Source organism: Sorex araneus, chromosome 1 (genome assembly GCF_027595985.1).
Source record: "Sorex araneus isolate mSorAra2 chromosome 1, mSorAra2.pri, whole genome shotgun sequence".
In the NCBI taxonomy this organism is placed as follows: Eukaryota; Metazoa; Chordata; class Mammalia; order Eulipotyphla; family Soricidae; genus Sorex; species Sorex araneus.
The window spans coordinates 420400379-420415696 of record NC_073302.1 but is presented as its reverse complement, the minus strand read 5'-3'; the positions used below and the strand labels follow the sequence as shown (position 1 = coordinate 420415696).

Genomic DNA, 15318 nt, shown 5'->3' with positions numbered 1-15318 from the left:
AACTGTTTCAGATTTTTCCAGGATTATTTTTGCCTGGATACTAACTATGTAGCATGTGCCAAAACTCAGAGCCATGGAGCTGTTTATCTTTATTTACAGTGTCAGGGGAGAAAACATAATTTTAAAAAAATTTGCTTTTTAGAAAATGAATCAGAAGGTGAATCTTAATCATTTACATTTGTCATCCATTGTCTTAGTTTCTCCTATGCAAGACTACTCTGTCCTGGGTTCGCAATATTTAGCCAAATGTGCACCTGATTCATATAAATAACATATAAGTAACTTGACATTGAGAAATCCCCTCGTGAGCTTTGATTAGTTCAATTTGAATTACTTAATTGTGTTCTAGTAGAAGTTTAACTTTCATTATTTATTTATTTTGATGTTTAGGTCATACCTGGCAGTGCTCCAGCGTTACTCTGGGTTTTATTTTGGGGGGCTACTCTAGATTCTATGCTGGAATGGGGGCTATTCTGTGATGGAGGCGGGGTGGTTCTTCTCAGCGGTGCTCAAGGAACCACGAGGTGCCATGCTGCGGATCAAGCTGAAGTCAGCTGCATGCAAGCAAGCGTTTTAACCTCCCGTATGTCTCTCTGGTACACTAGTAGAAAAACAATTTTTTAAGTCTAAAATATAAGAAAAGAGCATATAACGCTGGCAACTACAGGTTGGAGATTTGGCTTTTATTACTATATTAATGAATTTTCACCCTTATTTGTGTCTCAGTAGAAGCTCTAGAAATGAGGCATAGCTGTCCTAGCTCTTTTCATACGTAAGTCCTTACGTTTGTTTGCTCTTTGTTCTAATTTATGTAGGTGGTTAATAAATTTCAGTGCCGTTGGCTTGATAACCGGTGGAAGAATTGAAAGATCACAATGGTTGCGTATCTATTCATCCACCTACCATTTTTACTTATGAAGATTCACACCAGTTAAATGAATCATGTTTTTAGGGGGTGTCAAGCATCAGGGACCATCTTGACTCTGTGGGGGTTGCTCCTGGTAGTGCTGATGGTAGTTGGGGCCTGGATTTTACTGTGTGCAAGGTAACTGCCTTAATTCCTGTACTATCCTCCCAATACATTGTTTTCTGGCATAAGTATTTATGAGTAAAAACAAACAAATGCAATAATCTAAGTACATAAAAGTTAATCAAATTCCATAAAAACAAATAAGCCAGATAGTGGACTATTCTATACTGAGCTATTCATAGAGGATTGGAAAATGCTTTTTTATAAAGCATTGAAAAATGCTTCCAAAAGGATTGGAAAATGCTTTTTTATAAAACATGGAAAATTTTGTACTTAAATGGGCCTTATACCTTCATTTTTATTATCAACCAGTGCCTCTAAACTCTTCTTTTGGGTCTATTCTGTCTCTATTATGAAGTTATAATCAATAATTGGTAATTCATCAGGTTGTGATTGTGTCCATTTAATTATTCATTCTCTCTCAGAACTTGTAAAAATGAGTTGGGACAGAATTGCTGCTGAGGGGGCCGGAGCGATAGCACAGCGGGTAGGGCGTTTGCCTTGCACGCGGCCGACCCGGGTTCGATCCCTGGCATCCCATATGGTCCCCCAAGCACTGCCAGGAGTAATTCCTGAGTGCAAAGCTAGGAATAACCCCTGAGCATTGCTGGGTGTGACCCAAAAAGCAAAAAAAAAAAAAAAAGAATTGCTGCTGCTTTTTAGGTTCCTAGCATAATGCTATTCATACCATAAATAACCCCAGAAATATATTTTTTGATTTACTAAAAGAAAGTTAAAAAATTCCTTCCTTAATCTATGATCAAATAATAATTCTGAATAATATTTCTGGGTTTTCTTATATTTTTCTTGAAATACTAGAAAATATGCAAGTTAGACTTATTAAAACAATGTAATTATACAAAATAAAAGAAACTTCCCAATTAACTTATCTTGTCCTCTGTTCTTGAATTGACCTCAGATTTAATCCTTTATGAATCCCCCACAGCAAACCCTCCTTAGTTCCTTCATGTGACTTAGGACAGCAGTGTCTTCAATAATGATGTTTTATTTCATAACCAGTGAGAGAAAATGCTAGGATATGTAATTTCCTAAGTGGTACTTGCCTCTTTTTCTGACATCTAATTTATCTATCTATCTATCTATCTATCTATCTATCTATCTATCTATCTATCTATCCATCTATCTATCTGTCCATATCAGATATTTATCTTGCTTTTGCTTTTAGTTTTGGATTTGGCCTTTGAGTCATACCTGGAGGTCTCAAGGCATCATGTATATGGTGCCAGGGAAAGAAATTAGTTCTTTAATTATGCCAAACATGCAGTCAGCCCACCTAACCATCTTTCCAACTGTCAATTATATATAATTAAAATTTTCCTTCCCATTTCTCTTAAGAAAACTACCAAAGAATGTTTAAGTATACCCCTCTAATCACGGTGCTATCTCAACTCTACATAATACAGATATTATATAGATAATACAGAGATTATGTAGATAATCTCTGTGTTATTACCATGAATGATACTCAAAAAAAGTTTTTAGATTTCTGACCAATTATAGATAAGAAAAGCACATACCTTAGGGGCCAGAGTGAGAGTACTGCTGGGAGAGCACTTGCCTTGCTGATCCAGGTTCAATCCCTGGCACCCTATATGGTTCCCTGAGCCCCTGCCAGGAGTGAGCACTGCTAGGTGGGTCACAAAACCAAAGCATACCTTCATGCTATTCTTGTTTCACAGAATTTTTCAAATTTAGCTCTAATGCTATTTTAAATATTGGTGCTTCATTGGTTGAAGAGAAGACAAGAAATCATCAGAGAGAGGGTTGTTTCACTGATGCCTTACTATGTGACTCTTCTCTTCTTTAACTTATTTCTCTTCCTTTGTCAACCAGCTCTTTGATTTGTTTTTCTTCTCCCCTCCTTCTCTGGTCCATATCCTCCTTGTTTAAGCAACCCAGACTATTATTAGCATCTGCATAGTCAAGTAACTGATTTCACAAGAACCAGTGGATAATCAGGAGTCCTTGCTTGATGACAGGCATGGTCAGAAATAGACATCACCTTAACTGTCCAATAAACCTACAGACTCCAGGTAAAGGAAATTCAGAATAGCCCAGATGGGCATTTTGATGATACTTACTGTACACCTACCTCCAGGCAATTTAGAATTCTATCTGTTACTTACTTCTTGGTGGCCATAGAATGGAGAGGTTCAGAAAGTTCCATGCTGGAGCCAAGTTTCAAGGGTCAAGTCATTAGTAACACAGTAATACCTCCTAGAATCCAATCCCTTTTCTAAGTGCCAAGAAGTATAAAATTTAGTTTGGCAGGAACTCATGGAGGATTTTCTTTCTTTCTGTTTTTTTTTTTTTCTGGCATATGGGAAAGGAGTTGACAGAGGCACCCTGCAGCATGGGGAGAACTGATCATTTATTACACTGATTGCAGTATATGCCTTATGAACCTGATTGATTTCTGAAGCATCTCAGATGTATGCGTCACTACCACATGTTGTGGGTCTGTTGGCTTTTGCAAAGGAGAGAAAAACCTCAAGTGTTAAATATTAATCTAGGAATCGTGCTTCAGCTTCAAATCAATAACTTGAGCCAGGCTTGAGTTCAATTTCTTCATCTGTAAAATGGGAAAATAATAGTAACGACTTAGGAAGACTATGAAAAGGAGGAAATGAAATAACGACTATGAAGAGTTCATCATAGAGTCTGGCCTAGAATATAAAAACAATGGTGATTACTGTAATATATTTGACATCCAAGTTCCAGAATTTATGCCTTAAGTGTTTCCTGTCATGTGAAAGTGGAAAGAAGTTCCCAGACAGCAACATCAGTCCTGACTACCTTTTTTCCTAGTCACGGTAAAAAGTGCGCCTTTGCTGGACCTGGAGCGATAGCACAGTGGGTAGGGAGTTTGCCTTGCAAGAGGCCTACCCGGGTCTGATTCCCAGCATCCCATATGGTCCCCTGAGCACCGCCAGGGGTGATTTCTGAGTGCAGAGGCAGGAGTAACCCCTGAGCATCGCCGGGTGTGAACCAAAAGGCAAAAAAAAAAAAAGTGTGCCTTTGCAATACAGATGTGTGCATGTGTGTATTATGTGCTTCTTTGTTTCTCCCCTAGCCTCACTACTCACATCACTCTCCCCAGCCCTGTAAAAGGAGGGAGGAGGAAGGAGAGGTTGTTGCTGAGAAAAAAGGCTCTGGCTATGAAATACAGTTGAGTAAGGAGAGAAATGAGATGACCTGAATCTATCTCTCCCTGGTATCACTCAGAATTTTTCCTCAGAAGAGAGCTTGTAAGCTTGTCTGGTCACCTGTGAGATGTGAAATACCTTATTGTGAGGATGCGATCATTTCTGGGTTAAAGGAATCATTTGTCTTTGGAGTTTCTTTTAAGAGCTTTGGGATTTCTGTTCATGTTTCCCCTTTGATTTGATGGAGAGAAAATGCTCTGAATTTGGGCTTGGCTTTGTAAATAAAGTAATTTCTCTCTTTTTTTGGCATGGGGTGGGGAACAGGGAACAGGAGGGTGGGAACACCTGTGATGTTCCGGGCTTGCTCTTGGCTGTACTCAGGCTCCTGCATGCAAAGTTTGTGCTCTGGCCTGTTGAGCTATCTTTGGCCTCTAATGTGATTTCTTTCAAAGTAAAACTTAGTCGTATAAAATTTGATATAGCTATCTCACAGTCATTTTTAGGCGGCGGGGGCAGTGAGGAAAGAGGTTGGACTACACCTGATGGTGCCAGAGCTTACTCAGGGATTATTTTTGCAGGTGGGGAACCCTGGGTTGACTGTGTACAAAGCAAGCACCCTACCTATTGTACAGCCCCTTATCTCACAGTCTTAGTGAGATTTGGATCACACACACACACACACATATATATGTATATATATCACTGTATCACTGTCATCCCATTGCTCATCAATTTGCTCGAGCAGGGACCAGTAACATCTCCATTGTGAGACTTGTTGTTATGGTTTTTGGCATATTGAATACACCATGGGTAGCTTGCTAGGCTCTGCAGTGTGGGTGTGATACTCTCGGTAGCTTGTTGGGCTCTCCAAGAGGGGCAGAGGAATTGAACTCAGGTCATCCGCGTGCAAGGCAAATGCCCTACCCACTGTTCCATTGCCAAAGACCCCTTTAAAAAGAGCTGCTCAGACTTTAGTGAAAGAAAGCATAGGGTAATGGAAACCAGCTTGGGATAATAGGCTTCCAAACATTTAGCATAATGAACCATTTTCAGAAAAATTAATGATAAATACTTACAACACCCACCTCCCCAAAGTATGTCTTTAAATCAAAGACATAAAATGCACCTCCCAAGAGTACCTTAGCCTATTACAAACCCTGGGTCATTCCACTGCTCCTCCCCACCACGCCAGGGATACCATGGCCCACTTCAGAAATACATATATTAAAGTTTTTTCTTTTAACTTTTAGAAAAATTTGGCTCCACGATTTATACAAATTACAGAGTTCCAAGCGTTCAGTGTTCCAACTCCAATTCCACTGCCAGTGGCATTGCCCTCCCCTGGTCAACCCAGGTTCCCTCTCTCTCCCCACCCCACCCCTTTGCAAACTCATGTTTTAAAAATTTATTTACTATAGTGACCGAAGATATAGTATAGAGGATAGAGCACTTGCTTTGGATATGATGCCAGGGTTCAATCCCTGACAATACTTATGTCCAGAGCCCTGAGTAGAGTGATCCCTTTGAGCCTCATCTCCCCACAATTTACTATATCTTGGGCTGCATGGCTACACTTGAGTTGGTTTTTATGTTTTTCTTGTTCGTTTCTGGGCCACACCCAGCGGGATCACCAACAATTTGGATCCTTTTAAAAGTTAGCCTGAGCTCATCGGCAGATGTCAGTGCTGAGTTCTCTCTTTCTGGACTTCTTGCTGTTTGCTTTGTTTCTTCAGCTTGCTGCGCTATGAGTTGTCCTGTAAATAGTTTGTTTAGAAGGCAAGTAGTTTGCTCCTAGGGAATGTACTTGTATGCTTCACTGTGTGGAAAAATGTTCCACGTATGTGGGTTGGATTTGACTTAGAGACTGCAGCCTGATGTAGCAAAAATATAGAAATTTTTCAGGCTGAAGAGATAGCTCAATGGGCTAAGTGCATGTTTTGCACACAGGAGACCCAGATTAGATTCCAACATCAAACGGTCCTCCCCAGAGAGCTGGGATTGATTCCTCAGCACCTCTGGGTATGGCCTAAAACCAAAATAAAGCAAAACCAAACAAAACAAAGATTTTTTTTCTGTATGCTAGCAGTAAATGCTAAAAAATTTCTAGATTCTATAAAATTATTCAGTCCTAATATACTGATTCTAATCTTAAACATAGAAAATAAAGGTTTAACATCCTATGATAAAACAAAATATTTTCTGAAATTATGTGTGTGTGTACGCGCATGTGCACAAGGGTCTGAACTCAGAACTTCACGCATATAACCTACAGTCTCTCAGATGACTTTTGACTTTTTAAATGTATGCAAGTTATATTCCCATTTGAAAAGGAGAAGATACTGTTAATACTGAAAAAATCATATAATATCCTCTCTGTGCTCCCGTAGTTAGACTCCTATAAATATTTTTGAGTAAATGAGTGGAATTATGCAGTCTGGAAGAACAGTTAGAAATCTGGGTGCAATTGATCTGGCTTTATTTTACTTTTGGTTTCTTGGGGTCACACCCAGCAATGCTCAGGGGCTACTCCTGGATCTGTGCTGAGAAGTGCCTCTGGCAGTATTTGGGTGACCATATGTGGTTCTATATTTAAGCCTGGTCAGTGGGCTGCAAGGCAAGCATCTAATCTGCTGTACTAGCTCTCTGGCCTTCTGGGCTTAATATTATGATGGAAGGGATGTGATATAGAGAAGAATTCAATGAATTACTGAAAAACTCTTAGGCAAAATGTCTCGTGGAGAAACAACTGAGTTGGCTGACAACAGGTTACAAAAGAATTTAAGTAGCCCTGGCTTAGACTGTTCAGGCATGAAGCGCAATTGTCAAGATTCTTGTCCACAGTTAAAGGATTCCAAACTTGGTTACACCATGGAAATGGACATAGCTTGTTTTCCTGTGGTTGCGTTGTAGGCTAACTTACTAAAATCTTAGTGATGAATTGATATTTGATAAAATGTTATCTAATTTTTTTTGTTAGTGTCCTATGCATTGCTCTGTACTTTAAAAAAATTTACTTTGGAAGTAAATAACCTAATGTTTGGAAATCCAGGTTGCTTATATCCAGATTTCCCTTCCCTTCTTTTCTATCTTGTTGCTTCTTTTTTTCTTTCTTTCTTTTTCTTTCTCGGAATTGGTTGGATTTTACAACAGATTTCTCAGCAGACCAGAACTGATGTGTGAGCCCTGTTGCCTTTTGTTGTCCTGTTCTCTTGAATTGTCTTTACAGTCATTAGAAACCAAGATGCTGCGGGTTCACAGGACCAAACTAGGCAGGCTGGGGCTCTGCCTCTCCAGAGGTCTTCACCATAAACCTGTGATGGCTGTGAGGCGAGAGGATGTGAATGCCTGGGAGCGAAGGGCACCTCTGGCTCCCAGGCATATCAAAAGCATCACCAACCTGGGATACAAAGTCCTAATACAGCCTTCCAATCGGCGGGCCATTCATGACCAGGTAAACTTTCTGAGTTTTGAAATATGTATGAATGAAGTAAGGGCTGGAGCGATAGCACAGCGGTTGGGCGTTCGCCTTTCACGCGGCCAATAGGGGTTCCGTTCCTCCGCCCCTCTCGGAGAGCCCGGCAAGTTACTGAGAGTATTGAGACAGGCAGAGCCTGGCAAGCTACCTGTGCGTATTGGATATGCCAAATATAGTAACAATAAGTCTCTCAATGAGAGATGTTACTGGTGCCTGCTTGAATAAATCGATGAGCAATGGGATGAATGCAGTGGACCTGTTTGTCATCAGAAAAAAAAAATAGAGCAGCTGAGTGAAAATACAATGATTGTTTTTGTTTAAATAACCTGCAGCAGTGTACCTTTAGTTTTCATGACCAGATTTCCAGGTGGCAACTTGAGAATCCTTATTTGAGTCCAGATTTCACCAGTAAGTATTGTGTTTTACTCCACCCCGTGCTTTCTCCAGCATAGGGATGGAGGGATTGATTTTAGATGATGATCCCCTTTGGTCATTCTGTCCTTTGTGTGTGGCGCTGACTCTGGGGCAGGGAGGCAAAGAACAAAAGATACTATTCTTATTCCTCAGGAAATTCTTCATAGAACAGAGTTTTATTCTTTTTGTTCATTTATTTTTGATCACACAGAGCGGTACTCAGGGCTTATTCCTGGCTCTATGTGTAGGGATCACCCCTCGCAGTACTCGTGGGACCATATGCAGTGCAGGGAATTGAACCTGGGTTGGCTGCATGCAAGGTTGACCTTAACTCCTGTACCATCTCTCCAGCTATGAACGACATATCTCTTATTTTAATTAAGAGTTAAATAATAAAGATTTGATGCCTTTATTATTAGTTTAGTTATTATCATCTAAAATAGAACCTCCCCTTCAATGTTTCTTTATTTCCATGATATTAAATCTTTTTGAAAAGTTTAGACCATTTGACTTAAAGGGAATGTTTGACTTCTGACTTTGGCTGCTCCCAAAGCATTTTTGCTAAATACTTTTAACAGGAGGAGCCCGAGCACTCTCAGAGCAGGTTTGATCCTTGAACATCTCATATGGTTTCCTGAGTCCCACTCGGAATGAACCCTGAGCACAGAGCCAGGAGTAAGCCTTGAGCACAACTGGCATGGTCCCAAAACAAAAATAAGAAAAACAACAAAATACTTTTGATATGAATATTAGTTTAGTGAGATATGCTGTTCCCATTGTATCACACTGAAGCTAAGCTGACACATGGAATCTATGTTTTATTATTTGCTTGAAAGCCATTGTCATCATTGTAAAGTATCTTTCTCCTTTTAGTATGTAGAGAATTAACTGCATATAGTCATCCATATTTGCATTTATTCTTTAATACTTCTTGTTGATATTACCAGTTTATATTTTCCATGTTCATTTAGCCTAATCCTATTTAGCATTTTGGATTAATTTAAATTAACATGAATCTTTCATCATTCCACTTGAGAATGATCTCAATATTCATTAAAATAATAGATGACTTGGATTCTGCCAATCAAATTCTTTTATAAAAACAATTCAGCTTCATTTACAGTGCTCCTGACTTTTAATGATATTTTGTCTTTCTTCAAAAGTATATTTAAATTATTGTGCTAATGGTTATGAGAAAATTATAAACTTAAATAGTAGTGTGTGACGATTGCCCTTTTTATTGGATAGAAAAACAAATCAATGTTATGTCAATGAAAAAATAAATAAGAAAAAATAATTGGCTTTTGTTTTCTATGCTTCAGGAGAGGGGTGAGGCAAAAAAGACAGTCAGATTGTTAGATTTATAGTTAGTCAGCAAAATATAAATATTTGATGTAGTTGTGCTCTGATATGTTCTAATCAACACATATTTATTTCTTCAAAAATGTTGCCTTTAAATACCAAATGTGTTTATTAAAGAAAATATGAATAGACAAAATCAGGGAAATAATTTTCAATCAAAATGAATTTCCTAGGAATATGTCAAAGCTGGAGGCATTATTCAGGAGGATATTTCTGAAGCATGTCTAATTGTGGGGGTTAAAAGACCCTTTGAGGAAAAGTTATTGTCCAAGAAGACTTATGCATTCTTCTCTCACACAATAAAGGCTCAGGAGGCCAATATGGGCTTGTTGGATGAGATTCTAAGACAGGTAACTGGTGACCAATGTTATCAATACTAAAGCTGATTGATATATATTTTTAATTCCCTCCCTCTTCCTGCTGACCTTTGCTATTGTTAGTGATGTGATTGTTCAATAAGTGGGGCTGCACCCAGGCCCAGCAGTGATGCATGCCCGTTTCTTTAGTTGTGATGCTCTCTTGGGGTTGTACATCAGGCCATGGTGTTTGCACACTTTGCCACATGGGTTCTCTGGGCTTTTCATGCTTTATTTTCAGTTACAGTACTTGAACATGTGCTTTGGGGCAAGGGTGGAGCACTCTTAGTTGAGTTCCTCAACTTGCCGTGGGTCCCTACAGTGTTCACACTTGTGCTTGCCAGAGGCTCCACTTCATGCCTGTGGTGCTAATAGAATTTTTTTGATTGCTAGTAGTCCAAGAGGCTTCCGTTCCCTTTTGCGATGTTCTCACACACCTGGTTGTGGTGCAACTGGAAATCACTTGTGGCACCGGGAATGGCTGCCAGGATTATACTCAGTACTTGTGGGGCACTAAGGATTTCAATTTGGGACCACTTGCATTAAAACAAGTGTCTTCAACTCCTATGTTATTCCACTAGGTCCTAGAAAAATAATTTTAAGACATCTTGTATTAAGGTTCTTGCCTTGCTTGTGATCGACATGCATTACCTTGCATACAAGGATGAACTGGATACACTGCATGGTTCTCGAGCACTGCTGTGAGGGTGTCCTGAGCATAGAGCTGGGAGTGGTGTCTAGCACCCAGAGAAGTTTCTCCCAAAAAAGGCTTTTAACTCTCAATGTAGTTTTAGTTTCTTTTCAGCATGTAGAATATGCCTCATGTAATTCCCCTGGCCTGGAAAGTCAAATAGTTCTGCTGCTTTTATTTTTTTTTATTTATTTTTTAAAATTCTTTTATTAATTCACCATGTGGAAAGTTACAAAGAGTTCATGTTAAAGTCTCAGTTATACAATGCTCAAACACCCATCCCTTCACCAGTGCACATATTCCATCACCAAGAATCATGATATACCTCCCCCCTTCCCCAGTTCTGCTGTTTTTAAACTTCCTCTGTGATACAAGTCTACAGTTATAATTCAAATCAAAGCAATTTTATTCCTTGATGTATTATTCTAAAAAGAGAATGATAAAAATTTTGTACCTTGATTGGCCCATTCTTTCATCTTTAATCAAAACTTGTAATTAGTTCGTGACCCTGAATTTTCTGAATATCTCCTTGTATGGTAACTTACACTAATGAATTATGGTATAGTTTATGAGAAAAAATGTGAAATACTTGGTAATATATGTGCATTCTTCACTGGAATTAAGTTTTATGGATATAGGTAAGAGACATTTTTTATACTTTCAGGAAATCCGTCTTATTGATTATGAGAAAATGGTGGATCACCAAGGAGTGCGAGTGGTGGCATTTGGTCAGTGGGCAGGTGTGGCCGGTAAGTTTTCCTGGCATCTAAATTACCCACTTTCTAAGTTGATTGGGGTGCAATTGTCTATTTTCCCCTTTCTTTGGTAAGAGGAGAAAGGAGCGTGTTTATTTCTTCCAATAAAAAGAAACATGGACATGTGATTAAAGGTGATGGATATCAGGGGAGAGAATAAGAAGGAAAAATGGTTAACCTAGATCTCTTCCATGAACTCTAAAGCAAGAATAGAGAGAAAGAGAAAAGCCATAAATGAGTTCTGACTTTCAATGATTCTGTTCGGAATATCAGAAGGTGAGAGGTACACTGGTGACGGGTATGGTGTTGGAATCATATGTGTGAGAAGTATTATTAACAGTACTGTAAACCATAGAATCTAAATCAATAACAAAATAAAAAAAATTAAAATTAAATGAAAGTGAAAAGGCAGTTTGATAAGAAGGCGTTGGAAGTTCAGGAAAGGGAAACAAAATAGATCCAGGAACAGAAGCTGGCAGAAGAGATGGGCAGATTTTACTGAATGAAGCTGGAGCTGGGTGAAAACTCCATTTGATTGGTTTTTTTGAATTTTTTTTTTTTTTTTTTAGTTGTGAAACACCACTGTATAGTATAAGATAAGATTTCTTATCTGTATCAGTTAAGACTACTGCCAGGGCAAAATAGGCATAATAATCTCCTTGACTTTGGCATTATTTTTTTGGTTTGTTATATGAAAGTAAAAATTCTTTTTTTTTTTTGGCCACTGCATTACTCTTCTTAATCCCCTGCCTTTACTCCTTTGAATAACTTTCTAAGTTGTATTATTTCAAAACTAATACCTTGCTAAGTTATATTATTCCAAAACTATGGTCAATAGTATTTGTATCATTTGGGGGCAAAAATAAATTTGGAAACCTATAATACTTTAAAAAAATAGCATTTATTCTGTTTTTATCAATTACTAAAAATTCTCACTCAAATTTGTTGGAACAATTGAAAAATTATCTAATTTTAAAAATAAACAATTTTAAAAATGTCACAAAATTTTACCCATTTTTAACATTAATGACAAAAACCTTGGAAATAACCACAACATTTTAGAAAAAATATTGAAATTCAAAATTCTGCTTCCTTAAATAATTGTTTCCTATTCTAAACTTCACTTCATACTCTTTCTCAACAGCACACAAATCTGTACCATCAATATAACAAAGAAATTGCTTGACTTGAAATGAGTGACAGAGTGAATCTGCTGACTGTTTTTCCCCAAGACTTATAGAATTGACCCTGTTAAAGGCTTTGAATAGAGAGAATGAATACATAAGAAATTATTCAATTCATTCTGAAGTTACCACCTTCAGAAGTGGCATGACATCTATGAATCAGATGTGATTCTTACTCTTAGAGAGATACTCAGGCACGTAAACACATAGTATCATTGTTATAAGTGCTATTTGTGGTGGAAAGAACATCTAACTGGGTCTGACTATTGAGGAAGCATCTTTTAATACTTAGGTGCCTTGTCACCAGAACTTGGATTGTGGGTGCAGCAAGGCTTATAAACATAAGTGTAGCTCATATTCTTGAAATTACATACTCATCTGACGTAAACCGTTGTGAACCAATGGTAAAGTAATAAGCCATTCTTTTGGTAAGGACTCTGCACCTGTACATTAGGGCTACTTCTCTCGGTGTTTGCAACCCTCTACCACTGGTGCCCTGGATGGGGTTGGAAGGGAACCATTGAAAGGCTGGGGAACGAACCTGAGCCTCCACATGCAGTATAGGTGCTCAAACAAAAGGAGTATCTTGTAATATGAAGTATGAAGAATGTTTAAAAATGATCCATGGGCTGGAGAGACAGTACAATGAACAAAATGCTTGTCTTGCATGCTGTTGACTTGGGTTTTATCCCCAGCATTGCATATGGTTGCCTGAACTCTGCCAGAAGTAATTCCTGATGCTAGAACTATGAGAAAGCCCTGAGCACAGACAGATGTGCATCTTCCACTTCTTTTGCAAAACACTATTCAATGACATGAGGAAGGAGAGTGAAAGTGTGTAGAACCCTAAGTAATTGGCATGCTATTATAGGGAGAAGTGACCCTGTTATGTTGAATTGGCTTTTTTCTTCCCCAAAGAGAATTCACAAGGGATACTCAAAGCAGGGATTTGAGTATCCACTCAAACTGATGGATTTTTATTAAGAAAAGAAACCTCGTGAAATAGTTCAATGGGCTGAGAGCATGTTCTGCAGGTGGGAGGTTTGGGTTTGCCAAGACTGACACTGCCCCAACACAGAGCCAAGAGTAGCCTCTGAGCACTGTGGAATATTGAGCAATATCAGGAAGGAAGGAAGGAAGGAAGGAAGGAAGGAAGGAAGGAAGGAAGGAAGGAAGGAAGGAAGGAAGGAAGGAAAGAAGGAAGGAAGGAAGGAAGGAAGGAAGGAGTAGAAAATATAACTCTTTGCATGTTTTTTTTCTGGCCATTTTCTTTTGTTCCGAGTGTTGGGTGTTCCAATTATTTTCCTTCTGCTGTATTACTTTCCAGAGGACAGGAAGGCCCTGGCACCAAGTGATTTTCTCTACTCAGGTGAACTGGTATCAAGTAGCATTCTCCACAACTCTGGAAGCACAATATTTAACAATCTTGTCTTTTTTTTTATTCCTCACTTGAGATCACACGCTCTTAGGGTGTTTTGGTTCTGAGCAGTTTTCTCTCTTGGATAACATTCCTGCAGGCCTTGGGTGATCCCCACAGTGCCCAACTAAATCATTCTTTATAAAATTAAGAGGAAATGTGGGTTTTAGAAACATTTAGAAAGTGGAGGATCTGATAGCTAGTTTCACAGGGAAATACTCTAAGGACAGCATCCAGATGACTAAATTGGCCAATGATTAGTCTCACCTAGACTTGCAGGAATGGAAAGTTTGGGAGAAAGATAGTAAATGAGTGAGGTAGAGGACAATGCATAAATAAGCTAACTTTGTGTATTAAAGAAGTTCCACAAAATAGCTGCAGAACTAAAACAGAAATCCAGAGGTGAGGAAACCTAGGACTTGTGAGATGAGGACAAGGCTTTCCTGTTAAGAACTTTCATATTTAAGATGCGCAAGACTATCCTTTGCTTTAGGACCTAAAGAAAATATATGTTTTATACACTTGGGAATATTAGTATACTAATACTTGATATTAAAAATGAGTGAGATTATTTGAGGGGTATGTAGAGATTGAAGAAAAGAGAGTACAAAACAGAATCCCCAGGATGACTAATGTCCAAGGAAGGGCATAGGACTAGAATGCATTGGAAAGAGGACTGAGGAAATGAGGTGAGTAATATTAAAGTCAGGGACACTGAGAGTAAAGTGTTGAATAAACTGGAGTTCTACACTGATGATGTTTGACAAGTAAGCAAGGTCTGACACATGTCCAGGTGCAGAAAAATTGAAAACCACCATCTACCACCTTGGTTATAACTGCTGACCCATGGACAGCTCACAGGATAGGTGCCATCAAGAGATATAAGAAGGTTGAAGAGTGCTGATTTAGGCCACTGAAAATAGCTGGTGGGGATCTTAGGATCAATGGTGACCTCACTTTTATTGGTTTATTTGGTTTGTTACTGGATGAATGAATGCTTGTTTAAATGTTGCTAAGAATACACAAATAAAGAGATTTGGCAGAAAGAGTAATTCAAGATTGAATTCCTTTGATTGGCAGGAAGGGATAGAACTTGGAGCAAAAGTTTTGGGACCAACCTTAGAAAAGAAGAGGGATATGTTTCTATTTAACCAGGGTCGAAAGCGAAAGTACAGATGGAAATACAGCTGCATTAGTGCTTTGGATGGCAGAAATGAGTCAGATCATATAACTGACTCCCCCGAACTGTTACAAATCTGAGATGTCTCTTCATGGCATCAAGCAAGCTAGAGGAGAGGCAGAGAAAGCAGATTCAACTTGTTAACTAATGTGCTTTCTGTCGGTCTGATTCCATCCTAGGGATGATCAACATTTTACATGGAATGGGTGTAAGGCTCCTTGCTCTGGGACATCACACACCTTTTATGGTGAGATGGTTGGTTTCTTAATGTTTTTGAAGATACCTCT

At 38.7% G+C, this 15318-nt stretch overlaps 1 protein-coding gene across 1 annotated transcript in view; it reads left to right on the top strand.

The window, feature by feature from the left end:
- The first annotated feature begins 7426 nt into the window (after positions 1-7426).
- Positions 7427-15318, top strand: part of AASS (aminoadipate-semialdehyde synthase) — a 52055-nt gene continuing 44163 nt past the window's right edge. The window contains exons 1-4 of the mRNA XM_004602060.3: positions 7427-7648; positions 9622-9798; positions 11160-11244; positions 15211-15278. Coding sequence (XP_004602117.3) covers positions 7439-7648; positions 9622-9798; positions 11160-11244; positions 15211-15278 — 540 coding nt within the window. The 5' untranslated portion in view covers positions 7427-7438. The remainder of the gene's footprint in view (positions 7649-9621; positions 9799-11159; positions 11245-15210; positions 15279-15318) is intronic.